This window comes from Oncorhynchus keta, chromosome 10 (genome assembly GCF_023373465.1).
Source record: "Oncorhynchus keta strain PuntledgeMale-10-30-2019 chromosome 10, Oket_V2, whole genome shotgun sequence".
NCBI classification, from domain to species: domain Eukaryota; kingdom Metazoa; phylum Chordata; class Actinopteri; order Salmoniformes; family Salmonidae; genus Oncorhynchus; species Oncorhynchus keta.
This window is the reverse complement of record NC_068430.1, coordinates 52506230-52532701: the sequence shown is the minus strand read 5'-3', so window position 1 is coordinate 52532701 and position 26472 is coordinate 52506230. Positions and strand designations below refer to the sequence as shown.

The 26472-nt window shown below is 41.0% G+C and overlaps 2 protein-coding genes across 4 annotated transcripts in view; both read left to right on the top strand.

Annotated features, from left to right (window-relative positions):
- LOC118388944 (E3 ubiquitin-protein ligase Itchy-like) overlaps positions 1–3422 on the top strand; it is a 61365-nt gene extending 57943 nt beyond the window's left edge. For both annotated transcript variants that reach the window (XM_035778567.2, XM_035778568.2), the window contains one exon: positions 264–3422. In XM_035778567.2, coding sequence (XP_035634460.1) covers positions 264–363 — 100 coding nt within the window. In that variant the 3' untranslated portion in view covers positions 364–3422. The remainder of the gene's footprint in view (positions 1–263) is intronic.
- Positions 3423–16057: 12635 nt separating this feature from the next.
- tgm5l (transglutaminase 5, like) lies at positions 16058–26160 on the top strand. Of its 2 annotated transcripts, none has more exons than XM_035778566.2 (15): positions 16058–16140; positions 16672–16851; positions 17042–17275; positions 17742–17860; positions 18127–18255; positions 18665–18842; positions 19054–19189; positions 19373–19476; positions 19778–20017; positions 22401–22430; positions 22571–22600; positions 23366–23575; positions 23854–24011; positions 24269–24405; positions 25141–26160. In XM_035778566.2, the coding sequence occupies exons 1-15, from the start codon at positions 16134–16136 to the stop codon at positions 25292–25294; spliced, it is 2046 nt and encodes a 681-aa protein (XP_035634459.1). In that variant the 5' UTR covers positions 16058–16133; the 3' UTR covers positions 25295–26160. The 2 variants fall into 2 exon arrangements, with proteins under 2 accessions (XP_035634459.1, XP_035634458.1); XM_035778565.2 differs by having other exon boundaries at positions 22398–22430.
- Positions 26161–26472: the final 312 nt, after the last annotated feature.

Sequence of the window (26472 nt, the reverse complement as noted above, 5' to 3'; positions counted from 1 at the left end):
ATTCAACCGTAGACAACCTTTCCTCTCTTTCTTCAAACAATGAATTTTGTCATCAAATATCTAATACATTTTATGCCACTTTTATCAAAAGCAACTCTGTACAGTGAGAACATAAATATTTACTATGTGTCTGTGATCCCCGCCAGATTGAACCCCACAATCTTTGTGTTTCTAGTGCCATGCTCTTACCAACTGGGAAGTCTGTATCATTTGTCTATTTACAATGTAATTGTCTCATTCTGTGTTCCTTTTGTGTTTTTAAGCTTTAATCGACTGGACCTGCCCCCTTACAAGAGCTACGAGCAGCTGAAGGAAAAACTGATGTTTGCCATTGAGGAAACTGAGGGCTTCGGACAGGAGTAGTAACATGGGGATGCCAAAATGGCCGCCACGAGGAGCCGTTTTCCACACGACGTTACGCTCTCCAGCACTTTGTTCTGTCTAGGTTTTAGGCAACAGCACTTTTCCCCAGGTCCTGGCTCTCTTTGTAAGGGCAGAAACTGACAAACACTCCTTTCTGCAGTCCCGAGCCCCATTACAGACACACCCCCTGCACCGAAGGTTGGAGTCAGTCCGTCTCCATGTTGATGACCCTTAATACTGACTGATTTACCTTTCACCTCCTAAATTGTGTGTGACCCTGTTGCAGCTTGCCTTATTCAGCCCACGTGTCCGGGAAAGGAGGAGGAGGAGGAAGCGAGCGGGAGGAAGAAAGAGGTAGGGATTGAGAGGAAGAGGGGATGTTCCCTCCCCAACTCACGTCTGTCTCTGTCTCATCTCCACACCGCACCACAGTAGTTAATAATCACGGCGACTATTCAATATGCAGTACAATGTCAGCCGTCATTTCTTCCCTTCCTCTCCCTGAGCTCTGATTTGTTAAGTGTATGAATGGATGGATGGATGAATTAATGTTAGGATCGAGTGCTGCGGATTCTTCCAAAAAGACATTGACCTCTCATCGATTTGACATTTAGAGATTTACAGTATTACTTGATTTAACCTGTCTCTTTCTGAAAGAAATATTGACACTTAAAGCATCTACTTTGCTGGCACACCGCCGTGTTGTAGCAGAAGGTATTTGTGAATGTTGCAAAGATGAAAAGCTATATTTTTTACGTGCAATAGCATAGTTTTCTAGTCAGCTGTTTATGCCCTTAATATAGATAAACCAGACATTAATTATTTACTGCAATCCAAAGTTTTTGTTTATAAGTCAGTTTTTAATCAAGTCTCTGTATTGATTTCAACTCAGAATATGGAGAATGCTTTTTTTTTATAGCCTGGAATCATTCTATTAAAACGGGGTCGTATTCATTAGGCCTCAAATGGAAGAAAAGTGACAACGTTTTGTCTTAGTGCTCAAGCCATTTTTGTTGTCTGTTTGAAACGGTTTGTTTTTGTGCCTACTGAAGTCGACCCTGGTTTGTTGTCATTACGACGGACCTTTCCTTTCCCAAAAATTCAGGATCCGCACAGTACTAATTTGAGCTGAATAGGGGTTCAAATGTATACGCTAATAACTTTTATTTTTCATTTTTATGGCAAACCGAGTGAGTTACTAATGACGTGGGAGTGTCAGCAGCGTGTCAAGGACAGCGGCTAGGTGAAGAGTATATTTTAGGAGTACATTTTAAGAATGAGATAATTAGGAAGTGAACTAAGACACCGGCTTGTGAGAATCACTCCCTCTGAAAGGTATCGCTTTCCTTTTTTTGTCATATAGAGAATAACTAACAACTCTGTGATTTAAAGATCAAACGATTAAGTGTCCAAACTAGATGATTTTAATGAATGCTCGGCGTGTATACATCCATATACAGTATGATGCAGGGAACTTTTTTAAATGGCGTACTTATTAACTAGAGCTAAGTATGAATGAATCCGAATATACAGTATATAGTCATGACCCAGGCCCATAGCCCTAAGAAATATACTGTATATTCATGTTAAGTGAATAAGAGGGTAAGAATTACAATAACAAGTAGTTAACGTAATTAACCCGAACACCAATGCGACCCTAGTTTTATAGGGTTCAGTTTTGTCATTCTAGATATTTTGTTAAAGGTTTGATGCTAAAATAAAAAATCGCTATATTTTAAAACCGCTCGAGTGAGCGTAGCAAAACGACTGTGAATCAAAAGTCAAATATGAACCATGTCCATGCACAACCGCAAATGGTCAGCACTGTGTTTAGAGGAAATAAATGTTTGGTAATAGGCAACATTGTATCTTAAAAATCTAGACACCAAACAGACAAGCCCAGAGTCAAGTCAAGATAAGTTCTAAGCTGAGTTTCAGACAGACTGATAGGAGGGGGGGAGGAGGGAAAAAGGCTTGCCAGAAAACAAACAGGTTGTGTTAGGCACCACATGGAAGAAAATTGACTCAAACCGGGAGGGGCTACCTGGACTTTGCAAAATTTTGCAAAACCTTTTCTGTCTCGTGACCTGATAAACACTAGCCTGTTGATTGGCATTGAATGAGATCTGCCACTTTTTGTGTCCTCTGCTTCTCAGGCATGTCTCTAACAGGCCTCTTGGTAGGATTTCTTCACAGGAACAGTGGAAGTGTAATAAAGTTAGATGAAATATAGCTTTCACTCATGAAATGTTTAGGTCACGTGTATTTGCAGTCAAATCAAACATGCAAGTGACACACATAACCGTGTCCTGAGTGTGTTATTTTAATGCACTGGACACCAACTTACATATTTGGCGAAAATATTGTATGTTTAACTCTAGGCTGTCTTTGCTATGAGCATCTGGGTCGTGTTCAGTAGTTTGAAAACGTTTTGAAACAGATGTACTCCTTGAGCTTGTCCAATAAGAAACACATTTTTTTTTTGTTTTAAAATCGCCATGTTATTGTATGGCTTGGTCTCAGTCTTGGCTCTGAAACCAGTTTTATATAACTGGGTGACTTGTCAGGGTGATTCTGTCCCATTTCTTCACTGCATTACTCATGACTTCTTTGTCACACGCACCCATTCTGGCTCACCACTTCGTAGTGCACTGCCTTGGGAAGAGATTGCTGTTATTTAAATCATAATTTGTGAATTAAATGTGGAAAACGATGGAAAGATTTAGCAAATAACAAGCGATGGCACCTTACTCGGCTGATTAACCACTTCTTCTTTTCTTGCCGCTGTTTCCAGATCATAGTGGAATAAAAATGTCTAGATATATGAAGGTGTTAACTAATACTTTAACTTCTAATGATTGGATTGTAAATCATGTTGATAGTGTATTCACTGTATTTTTCTTTGTAAAAGCTCTAACCTTTTAATAAAAGGGAGTTTATGGTTCAATGCTATTTATTTTTTTTCTTATGTGAATGTGAAGAGGGAGGATCTTTGATGTTAATGTCAAAATTAATTTAGACAATTCTGAAATAAAAACAATGGCCTACTGGAACTTCAATCTTTGTTATATTTTAACTTTGTTTAGTGTTTATCAATTTGATATCCTACTTGATTGTATGTGTGCACTCATTTCAACGAGTTTGCAGACCAGCTGGCTGGAATGTTTACGGACATATTCAATCTATCCTATCTGTCTGTGGTCCTCACTTGCTTCAAGATGTCCACCATTGTTCCTGTACCCAAGAAAGCAAAAGTAACTGAACTATAAATTGCTATTGCCCTGAAGCACTCACTTCTGTCATCATAAAGTGCTTTGGAGAGGCTACTTAAAGAATATATCACCTTCACCTCACCTGACACCCTAGAACCACTACAATTTGCATACTTCTTCAACAGATCCATGGATGACGCAATCAGCATCGCACTGCCCTATCCCATCTGGACAAGAGAAATATCAATGTAAGAATGCAGTTCAGTGACTACAGCTCCTGCCTTCAACACCATAGTGCCCTTGACGCTCATCACTAAGCTCGGGGTCCTGGACCTCTTGACAGGCCGACCCCAGGTGGTGAATGTAGGCAGCAACACCTCCACTATGCTGATCCTCAACTAGGGGGCCCCACAAGGGTGCGTGCTCAGCACCCTCCTGTACTCCCTGTTCAACCATGACTGCGTGGCCATGCATGTCTCCAACTCAATCATCAAGTTTGCAGATGACACAAGTGGTAGGCCTGAATACCAAAAACGACAATACATCCTACAGCAGGGGTTCCCAAAATTGTAATATCTAAAAAATATTGCAACCATGTGAAAAAAATTGTAATTAACAGCCTGTTTACATTTTTATTTGAGGCTATGGCAGTCAATTGATAAACATTCTAACAGTATTTCTGATTGTCTTCTCAAACTGTGACAGTCAATTGCAAATTAGTCTGACATAAGATACATTATCTCACCACCACTAATGAGATGGGTGTGCTTGATCTGTGTGTGTGTGTGTGTATGTATATATATATATATATATATATATATATATATATATATATATATACAGTGCCTTGCAAAAGTATTCGGCCCCCTTGAACTTTGCGACCTTTTGCCACATTTCAGGCTTCAAACATAAAGATATAAAACTGTATTTTTTTGTGAAGAATCAACAAGTGGGACACAATCATGAAGTGGAACGACATTTATTGGATATTTCAAACTTTTTTAACAAATCAAAAACTGAAAAATAGGGCGAGCAAAATTATTCAGCCCCCTTAAGTTAATTCATTGTAGCGCCACCTTTTGCTGCGATTACAGCTGTAAGTCGCTTGGGGTATGTCTCTATCAGTTTTGCACAACGAGAGGCTGAAATTTTTTCCCATTACTCCTTGCAAAACAGCTCGAGCTCAGTGAGGTTGAATGGAGAGCATTTGTGAACAGCAGTTTTCAGTTCTTTCCACATTCTCGATTGGATTCAGGTCTGGACTTTGACTTGGCCATTCTAACACCTGGATATGTTTATTTTTGAACCATTCCATTGTAGATTTTGCTTTATGTTTTGGATCATTGTCTTGTTGGAAGACAAATCTCCGTCCCAGTCTCAGGTCTTTTGCAGACTCCATCAGGTTTTCTTCCAGGATGGTCCTGTATTTGGCTCCATCCATCTTCCCATCAATTTTAACCATCTTCCCTGTCCCTGCTGAAGAAAAGCAGGCCCAAACCATGATGCTGCCACCACCATGTTTGACAGTGGGGATGATGTGTTCAGGGTGATGAGCTGTGTTGCTTTTACGCCAAACATAATGTTTTGCATTGTTGCCAAAAAGTTCAATTTTGGTTTCATCTGACCAGAGCACCTTCTTCCACATGTTTGGTGTGTGTCTCCCAGGTGGCCTGTGGCAAACCTTAAACGACACTTTTTATGGATATCTTTAAGAAATGGCTTTCTTCTTGCCACTCTTCCATAAAGGACAGATTTGTGCAATATACGACTGATTGTTGTCCTATGGACAGAGTCTCCCACCTCAGCTGTAGATCTCTGCAGTTCATCCAGAGTGATCATGGGCCTCTTGGCTGCATCTCTGATCAGTCTTCTCCTTGTATGAGCTGAAAATTTAGAGGGACGGCCAGGTCTTGGTAGATTTGCAGTGGTCTGATACTCCTTCCATTTCAATATTATCGCTTGCACAGTGCTCCTTGGGATGTTTAAAGCTTGAGAAATCTTTTTGTATCCAAATCCGGCTTTAAACTTCTTCACAACAGTATCTCGGACCTGCCTGGTGTGTTCCTTGTTCTTCATGATGCTCTCTGTGCTTTTAACGGACCTCTGAGACTATCACAGTGCAGGTGCATTTATACGGAGACTTGATTACACACAGGTGGATTGTATTTATCATCATTAGTCATTTAGGTCAACATTGGATCATTCAGAGATCCTCACTGAACTTCTGGAGAGAGTTTACTGCACTGAAAGTAAAGGGGCTGAATAATTTTGCACGCCCAATTTTTCAGTTTTTGATTTGTTAAAAAAGTTTGAAATATCCAATAAATGTCGTTCCACTTCATGATTGTGTCCCACTTGTTGTTGATTCTTCACAAAAAAATACAGTTTTATATCTTTATGTTTGAAGCCTGAAATGTGGCAAAAGGTCGCAAAGTTCAAGGGGGCCGAATACTTTCGTGTGTGTGTGTGTGTGTGTGTGTGTGTGTGTGTGTGTGTGTGTGTGTATATAAGTTTATATATACACATATAAAAGAGAGAGAATAAGAGGGATAATACTTAAATTCACACATGATACCCGATAAGACACCTATATGTATATAGTATATATATATATATATATATATATATATATATATATATATATATATATATATATATTTGTGTGTATATACAGTGGGGAGAACAAGTATTTGATACACTGCTGATTTTGCAGGTTTTCCTACTTACAAAGCATGTAAAGGTCTGTCATTTTTATCATAGGTACACTTCAACTGTCCAGAAAATCACATTGTATGATTTTTAAGTAATTTGTTTAATTAATTAAACCCTTGCACCAGTGTGTGTGTGTGCGCTTGAGTGAGTGCATGTGTTTGTGTGTCCCCGTAACCACATGACCACACCTGTTTTCCTGTGAAATTTTTCTGTTTTATACAGAACTGTTTTCTGGGCTAGGTTTCATCAGTATGTGGAAACAGGCTCATAATGTGATGTTGGTAGATCTATAATTTAATCTACCTTAACCTTTCATCATACCCGTGTCACCTCAAAACCAAAGTAGTAGGTCTACTGTAGATGTGGTTTATTTTTACGTTATATGGTTAGAAAAACATTATTTCAGGAGGAGTAATAGATGATATGGCTTTAAGCTGCAATATAACGGTTTGTATTTGTGTTCAATAAGTCACTAGTGGTCATCCAATACTAACAACAGTGTGCCCCTAGCCTGCCTGATAACTGCCTGTATTCAGTGGTATTCATTGTCCTGGTCGGGTCGGAATTTCTGCTTGATTTTGTGGAGCACACAATGAATGATGTGTTTTCTGTCACTGAGGACAAGGTGCCACAGGGGATATTCTAGTGGTATGATTAGGGCTGTTGCGGTGACCGTATTTCCGCCACACCGGCGGTCACGAGTCATGAAGCCAGTCAACTTCCACGTGACCGGGTAGTCACGGTAATTAATCAATCAAATCAAATGTATTTATGAAGCCCTTTTTTACATCCGCCGATGTCACAATGTGCTGTACAGAAACCCAGTCTAAACCCCAAAACAGCAAGCAATGCAGAGGTAGAAGCACAGTAGATAGGAAAACCTCCCTAGAAAGGCCAGAACCTGGGCCTCCCGGGTGGCGCAGTGGTTAAGGGTGCTGCACTGCAGTGCCACCAGAGATTCTGGGTTTGCGCCCAACCGGCCGCGACTGGGAGGTCCGTGGGGCGACGCACAATTGGCCTAGTGTCGTCCGGGTTAGGGAGGGTTTGGCTGGTAGGGATATCCTTGTCTCATCGCGCACCAGCAACTCCTGTGGCTGGCCGGGCGCAGTGCACGCTAACCAAGGTTGCCATAGGCACGGTGTTTCCGCCGACACATTGGTGTGGCTGACTTCCGGGTTGGATGCGCGCTGTGTTAAGAAGCAGTGCGGCTTGGTTGGGTTGTGTATCGGAGGACGCGTGACTTTCGACCTTCGTCTCTCCCGAGCCCGTATGGGAGTTGTAATGATGAGACAAGATAGTAGCTACAAACAATTGATACCACGAAATTGGTGAGAAAAAAGGTGTAAAATAAAATAAAAATGGCCAGAACCTAGGAAGAAACCTATAGAGGAACTAAGCTCTGAGGGGTGGCCAGACCTCTTCTGACTGTGCCGGGTGGAGATTGTAACAGAACATGTTCAAGCGTTCATAGATGACCAACAGGGACGGATAATAATAATCACAGTGGTTGTAGAGGATGCAACACCTCAGGAGTAAATGTCAGTTGGCTTTTCATAGCCGATCATTCAGAGTTGAGAGAGAGTCCAAAACTTGACAAGGTAGCATGTCTAGTGAACAGCTCAGGCCGCATAGCCGCAGCCTGTTGAAACTGAAGTAGCAGCACAGCCAGGCGGACTGGGGACAGCAAGGAGTCATCAGGCCAAGTAGCCCTGAGGCATGGTCCTAGGGCTCAGGTCCTCCAAGAGAAGAGAGAGAGAGAGAATAAGCGGGAGCATACTTAAATTCACACATGATACCCGATAAGACATGAGAAGTACTCCAGATATAATAGACTGACCCTAGCCCCCGACACATAAACTATTGCACCATAAATACTGGAGGCTGAGACAGGAGGGGTTGGTAGAAACTGTGGCCCTGTCTGACGATAGCCCTGGACAGGGCAAAATAGGCAGGATATAACCTCACCCACTTTGCCAAGGCACAGCCCCCACACCGCTGGTGATGTCTTCAGCCACCAACCTACTATCCTGAGACAAGGGTGAGTATAGGCCAAGAAGATGTCCTCCACAGCACGAACGCGAGGGGGGCGCCAGCCCGGACAGTGATTTAACCCACTCAAGTGACTCATCCCTCCTAGAGACGGCATGGATGAGCACCAGCAAGCCAGTAACTCAGCCCGCATAATAGGGGCAGAGGATCCCAGTGGAGAGGGGAACAGGCCGGGCAGAGACAGCAAGGGTGGTTCGTCGCTCCAGTGCCTTTCCGTTCACCTTCACACCCCTGGGCAAGACTACACTCAATCATAGGACCTACTGAAGAGATGAGTATTCAATAAATGCTTAAAGGCCGAGACAGAGTCTGCGTCTCTCATATGGATAGGCAGACCAATTAGGCTTCTCCAAGCGCTGATGCTGCTGATGGTCATTAGTAGCCTTCCAAACTTGCTAGCTGCCTGGTACTCAGCACTCTATTGTCCCTCTAATCACTCTGACATCAATGCAAATGTAATCGAAAATCTAATGAAACACTTAATTAGAGCCCATGAGCTCATGTTGTGCAACATGTAGGCTATGCAATTGCGCGAGAAAAACATGTTTTGATGGCCTCTTAAAAAGAGGATCCCATCAGCTTTACACTAGGCCTACTATATTTATTTCTCAACTTTTTCTTATATTAAGCACAGTATTTATCTTTACAACAGGAGTATAGCCTACCTGGCTGGCATGAAATTCAACCACAGGAAAAGTGTCCTCCATTCGCTATTTAAGTGCATGATAATGGTCCATTCTAAATTGCAACAAATGTCACATGTATTATTTAGTATATGTAAAGACAAGATTAAATCAAGAATTGATTTAGACAGGTGGCAAAATTAGCCTATCACTTGTGAATGATGCCCAGCATTAGACCTGCCTTTTTTTGCGACTTTTATGAATCCTAGTCACACACCTCATGTAGCCTGGCCCATAGGCCTATATGTTTTAATAAGGTTTGTATCACAACTAAAGTAGCCAAATAACTTCTTAAAATTAAGCGCATTAATCCGCTTTACAAGGGGTTTAGAGCCTAACTGGCATACATAAGCAGCGCGTGAGTGTCACCATAAAAATAATTCTCACCATAAAAATAATTCTCACCGTAAAAATAATTGACACCATAAAAATGTACCTTTTAAAATAAAAGCATTACATGCATAATCATATTTGCATTCACTTGTGATCAGTGTTTTCCCACTAATGGAACATTCTGAGCTTTTATCCTATCGCATTGTGCTTATAATGTGAAGAAATAGCCTAATAGTTTATCAACATTTTAAGCTAAATGTTCTGATCTGATGTGTCTGCCACATTGCATTAAAAAAAAAATGTTATGCTAGTGGTTGTATTCATTTGAGATCTATTGCATCCCACAACTGTTCTGGCACAGACTATAATAAGTTGACTTTTGTACTATGGGGGATAGTAGATTGACATAGGCTAGTGCTTTTGCTGTTCATTAGGCCTACTCATATTGCTGGCTGACGAAAGTAAATATGGAAAGTTCTTCCAATATCTTCAATATGCACCTCGGAATTGGATAAGGACGCACACAGTTGCATCCCTGATGTGTTTGTCTTCACTTGTACCCTGTGAGAAAGACCTAATCATGTGATGGAGCACCCAGGGAGAAGGGCACAATGGCCACTGGCCGCAAACAGCATGGATGTTTTTAGGGTGCATTACGGTCAAACAAAGGAGATGCTGTTGTGAAATTCTAGGCATTGTCAAGTGCTTGTCAAATTGTGAATGATTGAGTGACTGTAACGTGCACAGCCTGTGCAAAAACAACAAAGCAGAGCTCATGCTTTTCAAGTGACTTTTATGAAATCATCATTAGTCACATCATGCAGCCTTACAATGTATTACATATCTAAACATGTAGCCCAACGTTTGTAGAATAGTCTGATACTCACCTTTTGAATTATATCGCATTCCTCTATATTGATTGATAGCTCATAATTTAGCCTATTGTTCACGAGATGAAGGTAGTTTACAAATGGGCATGACCAACAAATGAGTCCTTTGACAAGTATTATATGGACAGTAATGCTGTTCTACTGCCCAACCCTGTCACAACATTAGCATATGCTAGCTAGCAAGTCTGAGAAAAGAAAGTATCCTCTTCACAGGGGACTGTCAGAATTTGTCATTTCAGTTCCTCTTTCTCTCTACACCCTATAATTGTTTATAGGAGTAAACATTTGATCTGTTCCTAGTGCCTCCCTAAGTGTGGTTTACAAAGCAGTTTGAATTCAAGGGAAAGAGGATGTGCTGTGTGTTTTGGTTTTACATGAACCTTACACACACACGGCATGTAAAGTACAGGTGTGTGTGTGTGTGTGTGTGTGTGTGTGTGTGTGTGTGTGAGAGAGAGACGTGTAGTTTGTTGCATTCCCACATGGTCTCACCTGTAATTGTCCTGTGAAATTAAGTTATCCTGCATCATAACTTTGTATATTAATAACAAAGTAAGTCCAATTGAACCTGTTTTAACCAAATTTTCCACCTCAACCATGCAACTTTGATGGTCTTAGTGGTACAATAGAATGGATGGGAGAAAGTATAATGTGGGAGTTTAGTAGAAAAATAAAAGCGGCTAATTTCCACCACCAGTCCTTGTTAAAACTAGTTTGTGTGCATGTCAATCAAATTTGATTTCCCACAAACTTCGTAAACAACAGGAGTAGACTAACAGTGAACTGATTACTTAGGGGTCCTTCCCAACAATGCAGAGAGAGAAAAAGTGAAATAATAGAAAAATAATAACACAGGGAATATATACACAATGAGTAACTTGGCTATATATATACAGGGTACAGGTACCAAGTCGACGTGCAGGGTACGAGGTAATTGAGGTAGATATGTACATATAGGTGGTGATAAAGTGACTAGGCAACAGATGCATGTGTGACGTCAGGGTAGTTCCTCGAACACTGTCTGACCAATAATTTTCCTGTGAAATTAACCTATTCCACTTCAGGGGTTTGTATGCTGAGTCAACCGAATTGTCCACCCCATGCCACTTTGACGACAAGGTGTTAGTAGTCCAGGAGAAAGGATGAGAGACAGCATCGTGGAAGAATAGTAGACATGATTGTGTAGATCTCTGCTTGAAAACTTTACTAAATAGAAACCGCTAAATTCAAGGCCAGGTACTGATAAGATCTCAATTAAACACGCGTGTGTGCGTGTGCGTGTGCGTGTGTGTGTGTGTGTGCGTGTGTGTGCGTGTGCGTGTGCGTGTGCGTGTGCGTGTGCGTGTGTGTGTGTGTGTGTGTGTACTTGAGGGAGTGCATGCATTTGTGTTTGTGTCTCCCCACACCCACATGGCCACACCTGTTTTCCTGTGAATTTCACGTTTTATACAGAACTGGTTTCCGGTCTAGGTTTCATCAAAACCTGGAAACAGGCCCATAATCTGATGTTTGGTAGATCTGTACTTAATCCACCTTAACCTTTCATCATACCCGTGTCACCTCAAAACCAAAGTAGTAGGTCTACTGTAGATATGATTCATTTTTACATTCTATGGTTAGAAAAACATGATTTCAGGAGGAGTAATAGATGATATGGCTTTAAGCTGCAATATAACGGTTTGTATTTGTGTTCAATAAGTCACTAGTGGTCATCCAATACTAGCAACAGTGTGCCCCTAGCCTGCCGGAGAACCTCTGTATTCAGTGGCATTCATGTTCCTGGTCGGGTCGGATTTTCTGATAGATTTTGTGGAGCACACAATGAATTATGTGTTTTCTGTCACTGAGGACAAGGTGCCACAGGGGATATTCTAGTGGTATGATTAGGGCTGTTGTGGTGACTATTTCCGCCACACCGGCGGTCACGAGTCATGAGGGCAGTCAACTTCCACGTGACCGGTTAGTCACGGTAATTGATCAATCAAATCAAATGTAAAAAGGGCTTCATAAATACATCAGCCGATATCACAATGTGCTGTACAAAAACCCAGCCTAAAACCCCAAACAGCAAGCAATATAGATGTAGAAGCATTGTAGCTAGGAAAACCTCCCTAGAAAGGCCAGAACCTAGGAGGAAACCTAGAGAGGAACTAAGCTCTGAGGGGTGGCCAGACCTCTTCTGACTGTGCCGGGTGGAGATTATAACAGAACATGGCCAAGATGTTCAAACGTTCATAGATGACCAGCATGGTCAGATAATAATAATCACAGTGGTTGTAGAGGGTGCAACAGGTCAGCACCTGAGGAGTAAATGTCAGTTGGCTTTTCATAGCCGATCATTCAGAGTTAGAGACAGCAGGTTCGGTAGAGAGAGAGTCCAAAACAGCAGGTCTGGGACAAGGTAGCATGTCCAGTGAACAGGTCAGGGTTCCATAGCCGCAGCCAGAACAGTTGAAACTGGAGCAGCAGCATGACCAGGTGGACTGGGGACAGCAAGGAGGCATCAGGCCAGGTAGCCCTGAGACATTGTTCTAGGGCTCAGGTCCTCCGAGAGGAGAGAGAGAATAAGAGAGAGCATACTGAAATTCACACAGGTTACCGGATAAGACACAAGAAGTACTCCAGATATATAGTGGGGCAAAAAAGTATTTAGTCAGCCACCAATTGTGCAAGTTCTCCCACTTAAAAATATGAGAGAGGCCTGTAATTTTCATCATAGGTTCACTTCAACTATGACAGACAAAATTAGAAAAAATGGTGGAAAATAAGTATTTTGTACGTTTGCTTTGTTAAATTGTATTCTTCATGCTATAAAATAATGCCACGGAATTCTAAGCAAATCTTGTTTGTTAAATGAACTATTGTAGCCAACAGCCATATGGCATAGCCAGATCAGGACCTTACATAAGGATGACTCAGAGTATGCAATTCTGTTCTCCTGAAATAGACTACATTTTCTTCATATCATACCTCTTTAGACCTGTCTAAAATAAATAATGGATTTATTGAGAAGGTGTAGGCTATATTACATGGATTTATTAGACTTGTTTAAATGTAGATGTTCCAAATGCCTGCGCCGGTGGCTTGTAGGCTGTGTGTGGAAGCCAGGAGATGCTAAATGTGTTTATGTTAATTAACTGTCGATCACTGTGAGACCGACAATTATTTGCTTGACAATCACCGGCTGACAAAATTGTGTGACTGCCACAGCCCTAGGTATGATAGCTAGCCAGCTGAGCCCATGGCCAACACTTAGCTAGCATAGATATGGCAGACGTGATGGGCAAACGACCTGACCCAGCAGAAACTACTCCTCCTTCTAAGCCATAGAAACAGAGAAATTTGGAGCGCAGACAGGAAAGAATGGAAAGTGATAGAGCCACAATCAGAGTAAACCTGAGATTTCCATTTTTACAGTAGAGAGAACTAACGAGTTTAAGGACTTCAATAGCGACCCAGAATTAGCCATTTCTTTCTGTTGGAAAAGACAATGCTAGGTACAGTGAGGGGAAAAAAGTATTTGATCCCCTGCTGATTTTGTACGTTTGCCCACTGACAAAGACATGATCAGTCTATAATTTTAATGGTGGGTTTATTTGAACAGTGAGAGACAGAATAACAACAAAAAAGTCCAGAAAAACGCATGTCAAAAATGTTATAAATTGATTTGCATTTTGAGGTAAATAAGTATTTGACCCCTCTGCAAAACACGACTTAGTACTTGGTGGCAAAACCCTTGTTGGCAATCACAGAGGTCAGACATTTCTTGTAGTTGGCCACCAGGTTTGCACACACCTCAGGAGGGATTTTGTCCCACTCCTCTTTGTCAATCTTCTCCAAGTCATTAAGGTTTCAAGGCTGACGTTTAACAACTCGAACCTTCAGCCCCCTCCACATATTTTCTATGGGATTAAGGTCTGGAGACTGGCTAGGCCACTCCAGGACCTAATGTGCTTCTTCTTGAGCCACTCCTTTGTTGCCTTGGCCGTGTGTTTTGGGTCATTGTCATGCTGGAATGCCCATCCACGACCCATTTTCAATGCCCTGGCTGAGGGAAGGAGGTTCTCACCCAAGATTTGACAGTACATGGCCCCGGCTATCGTCCATTTGATGCGGTGAAGTTGTCCTGTCCCCTTTGCAGAAAAACACCCCCAAAGCATAATGTTTCCACCTCCATGTTTAACGGTGGAGATGGTGTTCTTGGGGTCCTAGGCGGCATTCCTCCTCCTCCAAACACGGCGAGTTGAGTTGATGCCAAAGAGCTCCATTTTGGTCTCATCTGACCACAACACTTTCACCCAGTTGTGCTCTGAATCATTCAGATGTTCATTGGCAGACTTCAGATGGGCATGTAAATGTGCTTTCTTGAGCAGGGGGACCTTGCGGGCACTGCAGGATTTCAGTCCTTCACGGCGTAGTGTGTTACCAATTGTTTTCTTTGTGACTATGGTCCCAGCTGCCTTGAGATCATTGACAAGATCCTCCCCTGTAGTTCTGGGCTGATTCCTCACCATTCTCATGATCATTGCAACTCCACGAGGTGAGATCTTGCATGGAGAACCAGGCTGAGGGAGATTTACAGTTCATTTGTGTTTCTTCCATTTGCGAATAATCGCACCAACTGTTGTCACCTTCTTACCAAACTGCTTGGCGATGGTCTTGTAGCCCATTCCAGCCTTGTGTAGGTCTACAATCTTGTCCCTGACATCCTTGGAGAGCTCTTTGGTATTGGCCATGGTGGAGAGTTTGGAATCGGATTGATTGATTGCTTCTGTGGACAGGTGTCTTTTATACAGGTAACCAGCTGAGATTAGTAGCACTCCCTTTAGGAGGGTGCTCCTAATCTCAGCTCGTTACCTGTATAAAAGACACTTGGGAACCAGAAATCTTTCTGATTGAGAGGGGTCAAATACTTATTTCCCTCATTAAAATGCTAATCAATTTATAACATTTTTGACATGTGTTTTTCTGGATTTTTTTGTTGTTATTCTGGCAGTTTAGGAAGTGGCATTTATTGCCACAAATATATAGTGCCTCAAATATATAGTAGCCTATATTAAATCAATGGTAAAAATGTAGGCTATTATTGGACATAATAATTTTATCATTAACTTAAACTGTAAATGTTTAGATGTAGGCCTATCACTTTTTATGTAATCTGTAATGGATTATGTCCCCATGTGTGGTTGTATTGTGTTTTTAAATTGGCAAATAAATGAAATCTAAATAAAATCACAACAAATACAAGGTATTTATGGAAACAACAAAACAGCTTGCAGCCTCTGGCTGGCTATAGTAGGCAGAGGGTGGCAGGCCGAATTTGAGATGAGAGAAATTCCTTGCTATTATCTTTCAAATTAATTAATGGCTAAATGGCTGTCCTCTGAGCGGAGGCTTTAATACCAGAGATGCAAAAGTGGTCTGCCAAGGGCTTATAGTGGCCCTCTGAATGGGGGCTACCAGCCAGACATGCAAATCATGTCTTAAGTGGCTAACTCGAATGTATAGCCTTGGGCATTGTGCCAGCGTAAAATAGCATGCAGGGGACATATCTTGCTATCTGGGATGTACTGTACCTTTGAGTGGGTTGGTCCTGTTAGTCACTCACATTCTAAACATGCATGTTGGTAAGACATCTGCGCACGAACACACCTATATCCTTGACTATTGTACAACTCTTTCCCTAGGCGATCACATAAAGGTTATAAGTCATATTAAAAACCTGCCAGTGATCATAGGCGAAACCAGTTAATCCGCTTGCAAACACCCAGTACAGTAATTCTTCAGACACTCCAGTGGGTGGGGCAGAGGAGACTGTTTAAATAGGTAGAGATGGAAAGTGTTCCCCATATCACTAAAACAGTGAGCCTTTCGAACCGGAGCACACACAGATGGAAGGTGAGATACTGCTTTTGATATGCTTATCGTTAGGCTATGTCTTATGACTATTTTTTAGACTGCTCAATTTGTTGTCCTGTGACATTACAAGTTTAGTGGTATGATTCTTTGGTGGGTTTTATCACAACTCCGATTTACTCAGCTGTCAAACTGTAGTTGTGTGGTCATATGGTCAATCCGCAATAACACTTTCGCGGCAATTCAACACTGCACACCCGTGAGCTCTTGACACCACAATTGAATCAGTATGCTTTAATAATGCTTGAAATTATGTCAGTGTAAAACTGAATGATTTGATTATCTGTTTAAAAAAAAGAAGAAAAATCTTTCTTTTTCTAGATGGAATTGTTAAATGTGTTATTAGCACTGCTAAGGAAAATTGACTTCAGAGTAGATATCTTATTGAACAGCAAAAAAGGAACATCTTGGTACTTCCGCATTTCGATGTAGTTTCCGATCTCTGCATTTGACTCGCGTTAAAAGTCTTCAGTATTCCATTGACAAACGCCCAGTGTGTTTCTTTCCCTCCAGAATTGAGAATCCAATATGTCAACCTGGAACTTCAGGGCAACCATGAGAGCCACTACACCCAGGGGTTCAGCTCTAAAACCCTGGTGGTGCGGAGAGGAGCACCCTTCAAAATCACCCTGCTCCTGAAGGGACGAGCCTTCAACCCACACACCGACACCCTGATGTTCAGAATCCTCCTAGGTACACTGCGATGCATACTGTTCAAGTCATATTTGTTTTGTCAATAATTGGTTAGGACATTTGTCAGAGCATGGATGATGTATTTAACTCTGTAGAAAGCTTAAGTATACCCATTCATGAGGATTAAGGAGACAATAGTGGTGGTGAGCATTGCGTTATCTGACCCATATTCATTCCTTTTTCCCAACAGGACAGCTGTACGCAGAGTTCCCCGTTACCTTCTCCAAGCAGAGATCCACCTCCCGATGGAGTGCCTACTTCACCCCCAAAGGCCTGAACCCCAACTCTCCCTCTCTGTACATATCCAGCCCTGCCTCTTCCTCCATAGGGCGCTACAGTGTTCAGCTCCACGTGCTCACACAGCACGGTCAGAAGGGCTACGTGGTGGGAGACTTTGTTCTCCTTTGCAACCCCTGGTGCCACGGTGAGTTAATCTACAGAACGACTTAAACCCGCTCCTATGATTAAATGTATTGATTGTAGCCGGGTTTGGGGTCAAGTCCATTTCGCTTCATAGCAATATAGAAGTGAATAGGAATTCTGATTCAAGACACAAAATGAAATGGAATGTATCCCAACACAGATTGTCCTTGAGTCTAATGCAAACTTGAATCTCGGTTAGATAGGATAATAAGATTTCTGGACATGATAATGGTACACTGCATTATTGCAGTGCCTTTCATCAAAAGTGCTTTACTAAGTGTGATAACGTTGGTGATGCATGGCAGCTATTTTGAATCCTCAAAATCCGCAAAACCTCTGTTTTTGCGGTGGAGAGGTAAGGGTTCATATTGGCACATTTCTACATCGATCCATTCTCAAAGTAAGTACGAATTATTTAAGATACAAACATGTTTGATGTCAAAGTAATCAAAGTGTTCTCCCTCCAGAGGACGCAGTGTACATTCCCTTCGAAGACCAGAGAGAGGAATATGTAAATAATGACTCTGGTTTATTGTACATGGGGACCCCTAAAAACCTTGAATCAAGACCTTGGTCGTTCGATCAGGTGAGCATCTCCTGACCAGCTTCAAGACATTTTACGATACCATTCACAGTCAATTACCACATTTTCCAGAGACATCTACAAAAAGGCTGGACATGACAACATACATGACTAAAGATAAATATAAAGGAATAAATGAAAAATCTATTCCATAAACGAATAAATAATGACATAAGTTGACAAAATAATTACAGAAATGAAAAATGTATAACATAGATGAAAAAAGTAAATAAATAAATAAATATTCCATTTTGTTTCTCTCTATGCAGTACGAGCCAGAGATTCTGGATATTTGTCTGAAGCTGCTCCAGGTCAGCCCGCAGCACGGCAGGAACTTGCAGAAGGACTACCTAGGCCACTCCGATCCTATCTACCTCAGTAGGGTGGTGTCTGCCATGGTGAGTGACAATGCCTCAGATCCCTCAGATAGTAAATTAATCTCTCATGCTTTATGTGTGGAAATTAGAATAAGAGCTCTGGAGCTCACAAAACAGGTCCTGGCTTGAAATGTCTGGCAGTCTATAATACTGATAATACGCTCACGCAATGTGTTTATATTTCAGTTCAAGCAATGAGGGTTGAAGTGAGGTTACGTGATAAGGCCATTAAAAAAATATTGTTTCATCTTACCATGTTAACCTTTCTTAAATGATTTCACTCTGAATTGAATAAATGGTTCTTTGTACTTGATTTTTTGCACTAGACTGTTACAAGGTATTTAAGAAATGTCAAATAAATGGTTACAGAATAAACATGGTTGATCCCTAGAGGGAACATTGGGTAGATAATTGTGTCATTCTCTGTCAGATCAACTGCGAGGACGACCGAGGAGTCCTGAGAGGGAACTGGTTGGGCGATTTCAAGAACGGGGTGAACCCCTCCAAGTGGACAGGAAGTGCGGATATTTTGAGACAGTGGGCCAAGTCCAAGTTCAGCCCAGTGATGTACGGCCAGTGCTGGGTGTTTGCTGCTGTGATGTGCACAGGTAATGAATATGTTGGAAATGTATGTATTGTAAAAATGTTTTATCAATGCATATGGAATAATATCACTCCCAGCTGAATTTCTGTATAAGTTCATCATGGCACCATCGTAATGGAATATTTGAACAAGAGTGTCTAATTTATGTTAGGAATAGAAAGAGTTAGAAAATCATTGGTCAAATTCTTCATCCTTGTATTTCTATCTCTTCCTAGTCATGAGAGCTCTTGGTATTCCGTCCCGTGTCATCACCAACTTCAACTCAGCCCATGACACCAACGGCAACCTGGTCATCGAGGAGTTTTACTCTGAGACGGGCAAGAAACTACCTCACAGTAAAGACAGCATATGGTAAGCAGATATCTAGTCTACAGCATTACCACACCGTGAATATTAAATATTATTCGTCGATGAAATAATATGAAGGTAGATTATATGATAGCAAGAAGTATTTTAAGTGACATGTAAGTAATTGCATGTAAAAATCAATCAGTCTTTGGTATTACAATGTGCTTTTTTTGTCCTCCGTTTCAGGAATTTCCATGTATGGGTGGAGTGTTGGATGACCCGGCCAGACCTGGGTGCAGGATTTGACGGATGGCAGGTTTTGGATCCAACCCCGCAGGAGAGGAGCGGAGGTCAGAGTCGAAACAGACTAAATAGAAACTCCATAATACAAGTTAGATTAAATAAAAACTGAAAGTCCATTCATAAATAACAAAAAACTATTATTTTAGTTTTTTATGATATTCAGACACTGCACTTGTCAGTCACAAGCCACCGACACTGATAACCAGACAATTTCTTTATATATATGTCTATTACCTGTTTATATTATTTTTATGACACATTCTATGTCATCCAGACTGGAATCAATCAAAGAGTAAGGCTACTATCGCTTCTAGTTCTAAAGCTCCACCATATATTTCCCCCTCCTAGGAATCTTCTGCTGTGGCCCAGCCCCAGTGAAGGCTATCAGAGACCGGCGTGTGGACCTGGTCTACGACATCCCCTTTGTGTATGCTGAGGTGAATGCTGACGTCCACACGGTCATTGTGAAGCAGGGCCAGGTGCTGAGTTCCAGCATAGACACAGAGAGAGTTGGTTCCCTCATCGTCACCCAGACCATAGGCTCACCAAGGCCCCAGAACATCACAGGGAACTACAAACCCACCAAAGGTGAGTCGAACAGGAAATGATGCCATGAATCAAATGCTAATATCAAATCGGTAAGACTTTGTAGTAACTAATAATAATAAACTATTTGTAGACTATGAAGACACACCATACACACACACACACACACACACACACACACACACACACACATGTATATACATAAATAAATACAGTGCATTCGGAAAGTATTCAGACCACTTCACTTTTTCCACATTTAAAAATAAATATATATATTTTTACCCCCTTTTCTCCATAATTTCGTGGTATCCAATTGTTAGTAGTTACTGTCTTGTCTCATCGCTACAACTCCCGTACGGGCTCGGGAGAGACGAAGGTCGAAAGCCATGCGTCCTCCTAAACACAACCCAACCAAGCCGCACAGCTTCTTTAACAGAGCGCATCCAACCCGGAAGGAGTCGCTAGTGTGCGATGAGACAAGGATATCCCTACCGGCCAAACCCTCCCTAACCCGGACGACGCTAGGCCAATTGTGCGTCGCCCCACGGACCTCCTGGTCACGGCCGGCTGCGACAGAGCCTGGACGCGAACCCAGAGTCTCTGGTAGCACAGCTAGCACTGCGATGCAGTGCCTTAGACCACTGCGCCACCCGGGAGGCTCTTTTTCCACATTTTGTTGCGATACAGCCTTTAAAATGTATTACATCGTTTTTTTCCCTCATCAATCTACACACAATACCCCATAATGACAAAGCAAAAACAGCTATTTAGAAAAACGGAATTATTACATTTACATAAGTATTCAGACCCTTTACTCAGTACTGTCTTGAAGCACCTTTGGCAGCGATTACAGCAGCGAGACTTCTTGGGTATGATGCTACAAGCTTGCCACACCTCTATTTGGGGAGTTTCTCCCATTCTTCTATGCAGATCCTCTCAAGCTCTTCAGCTTGGATCGGGAGCATTGCTGCACAGCTATTTTCAGGTCTCTGCAGAAATGTTAGATCGAGTTCAAGTCCAGGCTCTTTGCGTGGCCTCTCATGGACATTCAGAGTCTTGTCCCGAAACCACTCCTGTGTTGTCTTGGCTGTGTGCTTAGGGTTGTTGTCCTGTTGGAAGGTGAACCTTCGCCCCAGTCTGAGATCCTGAGTGCTCTGGAGCAGGTTTTCATAAAGGATCTCCCTGTACTTTGCTCCATTAATCTTTCACTCGATACTGACTGGTCTGCCAGTCCCTGCAGCTGAAAAACATGCGGTACCTGGTTTCCTCCAGACCTGATACTTGGCATTCAGGCCAAATAGTTCCAACTTGGTTTCATCAGACCAGATAATCCTGTTTCTCATGGTCTGACAGTCCTTTAGGTGCCTTTTTGCAAATTCCAAGCGGGCTGTCATGTGCCTTTTACTGAGGAGTGGCTTCCATCTGACCACTCTACCATAAAGGCCTGATTGGTGGAGTGCTGCAGACATTGTTGTCCTTCTGGAAGGTTCTCCCATCTCCACAGAGGAACTCTGGAGCTCTGTCAGAGTAACCATTAGGTTCTTGGTCACCTTCTTGACCAAGATTGCTCAGTTTGGCCGGGAATCCAGCTCTAGGAAGAGCCTTTGTGGTTCCAAAATGCTTCCATTTAAGAATGATGGAGGCCACTGTGTTCTTGGGGACCTTCAATACTGCAGAAATGTTTTGGTACCCTTCCCCAGATCTGTACCTTGACACAATACTGTCTCGGAGCTCTACGGACAATTCCTTTGACCTCATGACTTGGTTTTTGCTCTGACATGCACTGTCAACTGTGGGACCTTATATAGACAGGTCTGTGCCTTTCCAAATCATCTCCAATCAATTGAATTTACCACAGGTGGACTCCAATGAAGTTGAAGAAACATCTCAAGGATGATCAATGGAAACAGAATGTGCCTGAGCTAAATTTTGAGGATCATAGCAAAGTGTCTGAATACTTATGGAAATAAAATATTTAGGTTTTTTATTTTCAATAAATCTTCGAACATTTTTATTAGTATTTTTTTGTTGTCATTATGGGGTATTGTGTGTAGATTAATAAGGGGGGAAAAGATTTAAGATTAGATTAAGGCTGTAAGGTAACAAAATGTGGAAAAAGTGAAGTGGTCTGAATACTTTCCGAATACACTGTCTGTCTGTATGTGTATATATATATATATATATATATATATGTATGCATATTTACTGTATATATATGTGGTATATAAAGGGATTCACCATAACCCTACACTACCTCTCTATACTATGAGTAAAGTGGCCTTTGAGTGGTTGTTATGAATCCATAAAATGATTGTGAATGTTGGTTCAAGAATAGTGATCTCTTTTGAGTCTCAATGTCACAGCATTGTGTTCATACTGTAACGATCGTCTTTGTCTAAATCCATTTTTGTTTCATATGCAGCAGCCATGTCCTTACACAGATCAAAGAGTGCAAGTAAGTGCTAACTTACTAGCTACATTATTCATTCAGTGTATGAAAAAAATATCACTTATTCAACAGTATTTATTACAAGCAAATTCCTATTCCTATTTCCAAATGTCTAACGAGGTTTTTTTGTTTTTTTTTCTCTCTAGCATTTTCAGGAGAATCAACACATAAGCGAGGTGAGTGTTGATTACTTGATCTTCTATATGGTTCTGTCTGTATTTCCATCTGTCCACAAATTTCATTGACATCATACATTTAATTGAGTCATTGACATCATACATTTAATTGAGTCATTGACATCATACATTTAATTGAGTCATTGACATCATACATTTAATTGAGTCATTGACATCATACATTTAATTGAGTCATTGACATCATACATTTAATTGAGTCATTGACATCATACATTTAATTGAGTCATTGACATCATACATTTAATTGAGTCATTGACATCATACATTTAATTGAGTCATTGACATCATACATTTAATTGAGTCATTGACATCATACATTTAATTGAGTCATTGACATCATACATTTAATTGAGTCATTGACATCATACATTTAATTGAGTCATTGACATCATACATTTAATTGAGTCATTGACATCATACATTTAATTGAGTCATTGACATCATACATTTAATTGAGTCATTGACATCATACATTTAATTGAGTCATTGACATCATACATTTAATTGAGTAATTGACATCATACATTTAATTGAGTCATTGACATCATACATTTAATTGAGTCATTGACATCATACATTTAATTGAGTCATTGACATCATACATTTAATTGAGTCATTGACATCATACATTTAATTGAGTAATTGACATCATACATTTAATTGAGTCATTGACATCTTACACTTCTTTGAGTCATTGACATAATACGCTTCATTTAATGTGCCATTCATATGTGTCTCATTTAGGGTCAACCCGGGGCCTCTCAGTGTCTCTGAGCCTCCTTAAAGTGCCTGTGGCTGGGGAAAACATAACCTTCACAGTCATGGTCACCAACACGGACAGCATCCCCAAGGTGCTGAGGGAGCATGTCAACGCTCAGACCAAGAAGTACAACCGTAGTCCCTCGGGCACCTTCTGGGAGGTCCACAACATCGTCCGGATAGCGCCGTATGAAGGTAGGAAGCTTAACGCATCGATAACGTTAGAATTAGCGCATAATGTCATATGGTTAGCACCCTAAAGATACTGTACTCCCTCCATACAGATATATGAAATGAAATGTGTTGTATTTCTTGACATACCTTCTATACCACTTAAAAGTAGTACTTTCCCTTCAAATTCAGTCTTTGGTCATATAGAACATTTCAGGTACACCATACCATTTTGTTGAACCTACCTTGTGTATTCACTCATTTGTTCCCCCCTCACTCTTTCTCCCTCGCCCTCCCTCCAGCTATGGTCATCCATCACCTGATCGACCATGCCCAGTATGAGTCTCTGATGGGAGATGACTTGGTCAACCTGGCTGTGGTCATTGAGGACGAGTCCACTCAGGAGAGAGTCTTGGCCTCAGAGGAGTTCAACATCACCAGCCCTCAACTCTCCATACAGGTACAGGCATCTCTTCAGAACGTCTCTCCACACCAAATGAACTTCACACGGGTTGGTCTTTGAACGTCCGTTACACATCTTGCGTCAACACTCAACGCAATTAAGTCCCAGACTAAACAATATAGCTATGTTTAGACGGGAATGTGCTATGTGAAATAGGTCCATTACTTGTTTTATACCTAAACAAATGGGTTGATAACATCCTGTGTACTGTGTGTGCAGATGAAGGACATAGCTTTAACCTTTTTATTCTTTAGATTGCAGATGAAGACTCCGTCATGCTACACAAGGAGCACACTGCCCTCGTAGTCTTCTGCAACACCTTCTCTGTACCTGTGAGCGGCCTACTAACCGTGACTGGCTCTGGTTTGATCGAGGGGGAAATGCACTCAAGGTAAAGGACATGTTCTTTTCGGGTTGAATGTGTTTCCTTCTTTGGCGTCTCATTTCTTACATAAGGGAGTGACGGAAGGCAGTGTTGGCGACTGCTAACAACAACAAAAATGTGGATCCCATTGAGCAAAAGCACGTGTAAACACAAGGAGTGGCATAGTCGTACGGTATAAGTCCTTAAATATTTGTATGGTTAGTCAAGGACAGAAGGTAACAATGTATAAACTTCCGTGGCACTATACACCAGTATAAGATCATTTGGAGAAACAATTGAAACTCTTATATAAAGGCTGTAACTATGCTGTACATGGTTACTTGGTGCCATGGCAATATGAGCCATGGCAATGTGAATGATATCCACAGGGGGGACACAGGGGGGACAAGATTTAGAGGCAAAACCACATTCTGTAAACTCTTTGCACTTCAACATGTTCATTATGAGATGTTACGCAGTAGATGAACTTCACTAGATTCAAAGGGACAGTTCACTCAAATGACAAAAAGACACATTGATTTCCTTATCCTGTAAGCGGTCTATTGACATGGAAAGATAGGTAAACAAAACCAAAGCCTGGATTGCTGCCAGTGTCTTATCTTGTCCATAGACTGCTTACAGGGTGAACTACCCCTTTAATCCCCATTCCCCTAACCTTCACATGAGTAACCGGTCTTGTCAGTTCGTATGTTGCGTCATTCAGACAAATACCTCACGTACAAATGCCTTCCTATCTTGCAGGATTCAACTGTTTAAGCCAGGGTGCACTATGGAGAGGAGCTTCAGTTTCATTCCGAGGATGGTGGGGAAAAAAATGTTGCAGGCTACTCTAGTCCTCAAAAACAACTCTGCAAAAATTGTAGGCTACAGAATGATCTCCGTGAAGTCAGCTTAGTCATTTTGCAAGGATTCAGGTGGTGCTAATAAATATAATTGTATTTAAGGTAGGAATTTCATGTACAACTTAAGTATTATATATATTATTTATATTTATGTATTTTTTTTAAACTAAAACATGTATTGCTTTCGTTCTCATAATAACTTTCTATGTTGTTTGATGTTTATGATATAGATTTATTTATTTTTTCATTTTAATGTATGATTGGTAATCACTACTTGAATAGTCACTTATGACTTTACATAAGATGAGGTTTAATTAGTCAATTGACATTGGCCTGTGAACAAGTTAAGGTTTCTGGAGTTTGTTTCATTTAGTTTGTTTTCAGTTTGTTTCAAGTCTATTGAATTTAGTTTTTATCAAATGAAACCACTTTTTATACAAATCTGTATACAAAGCAGATAAATAAATTCTGAGTGACAAAGCTTACAAGTTGAAGTCTTCATCTTTGTCCTTGTATTGTAGATCACTTAAAGACAGATTTATTTTCAATAATTGAAACCACATCCTCATTCCCTCAATATCTTCTTAGTATTTCTACAACACAGGTATTTTAATACAGTCATATGTAATAAATATTTTTTAAACACTTTTTTTTACCATAACCACATCAGCTAGTCAGTATTTGGGTACTTCCTGTGTACTCTCCTGGCTAAATAACCCCAAAAACTATACTGCATAGCTAGGCCTTCTGTAGATGGTTGAAAAACATGATTTGTTATTTGTTTCTAACTCAAATACCCTCACAGTAGCTTGCCATCAATTTACTGGAGAAAATGTGGCGAAATTATAATATCTTATCACACGTGCAGCAGTAGAAAAATACTGGGAAAATCAAAAAATAAACCCATACTACAACGCAACCTCAGTGTGTGTTTTCCTGTCTCCAGACCTATTTAAAAACAAGGATTGCCCACTCACTAGAAACTTGCTGTGAGATGAAAAACATTGAGACAGTGGACCAAAGTTGTAAATTTTATTTGTAACATGGAAAAAATCTAAATATGAGAAAAACATAGTCACATAAAGACAAAAGGTTGAAACGGAAGGACTTGATAAACAGTGATGAGGTATCTTGATAGGCCTACAGTGCCTACTGAAAATCTACATACCCCTTGCACAGTTGTCATATTTTGCTGCCTTAAAAATTTGTCTAAATAAGGTATTAAATTAGT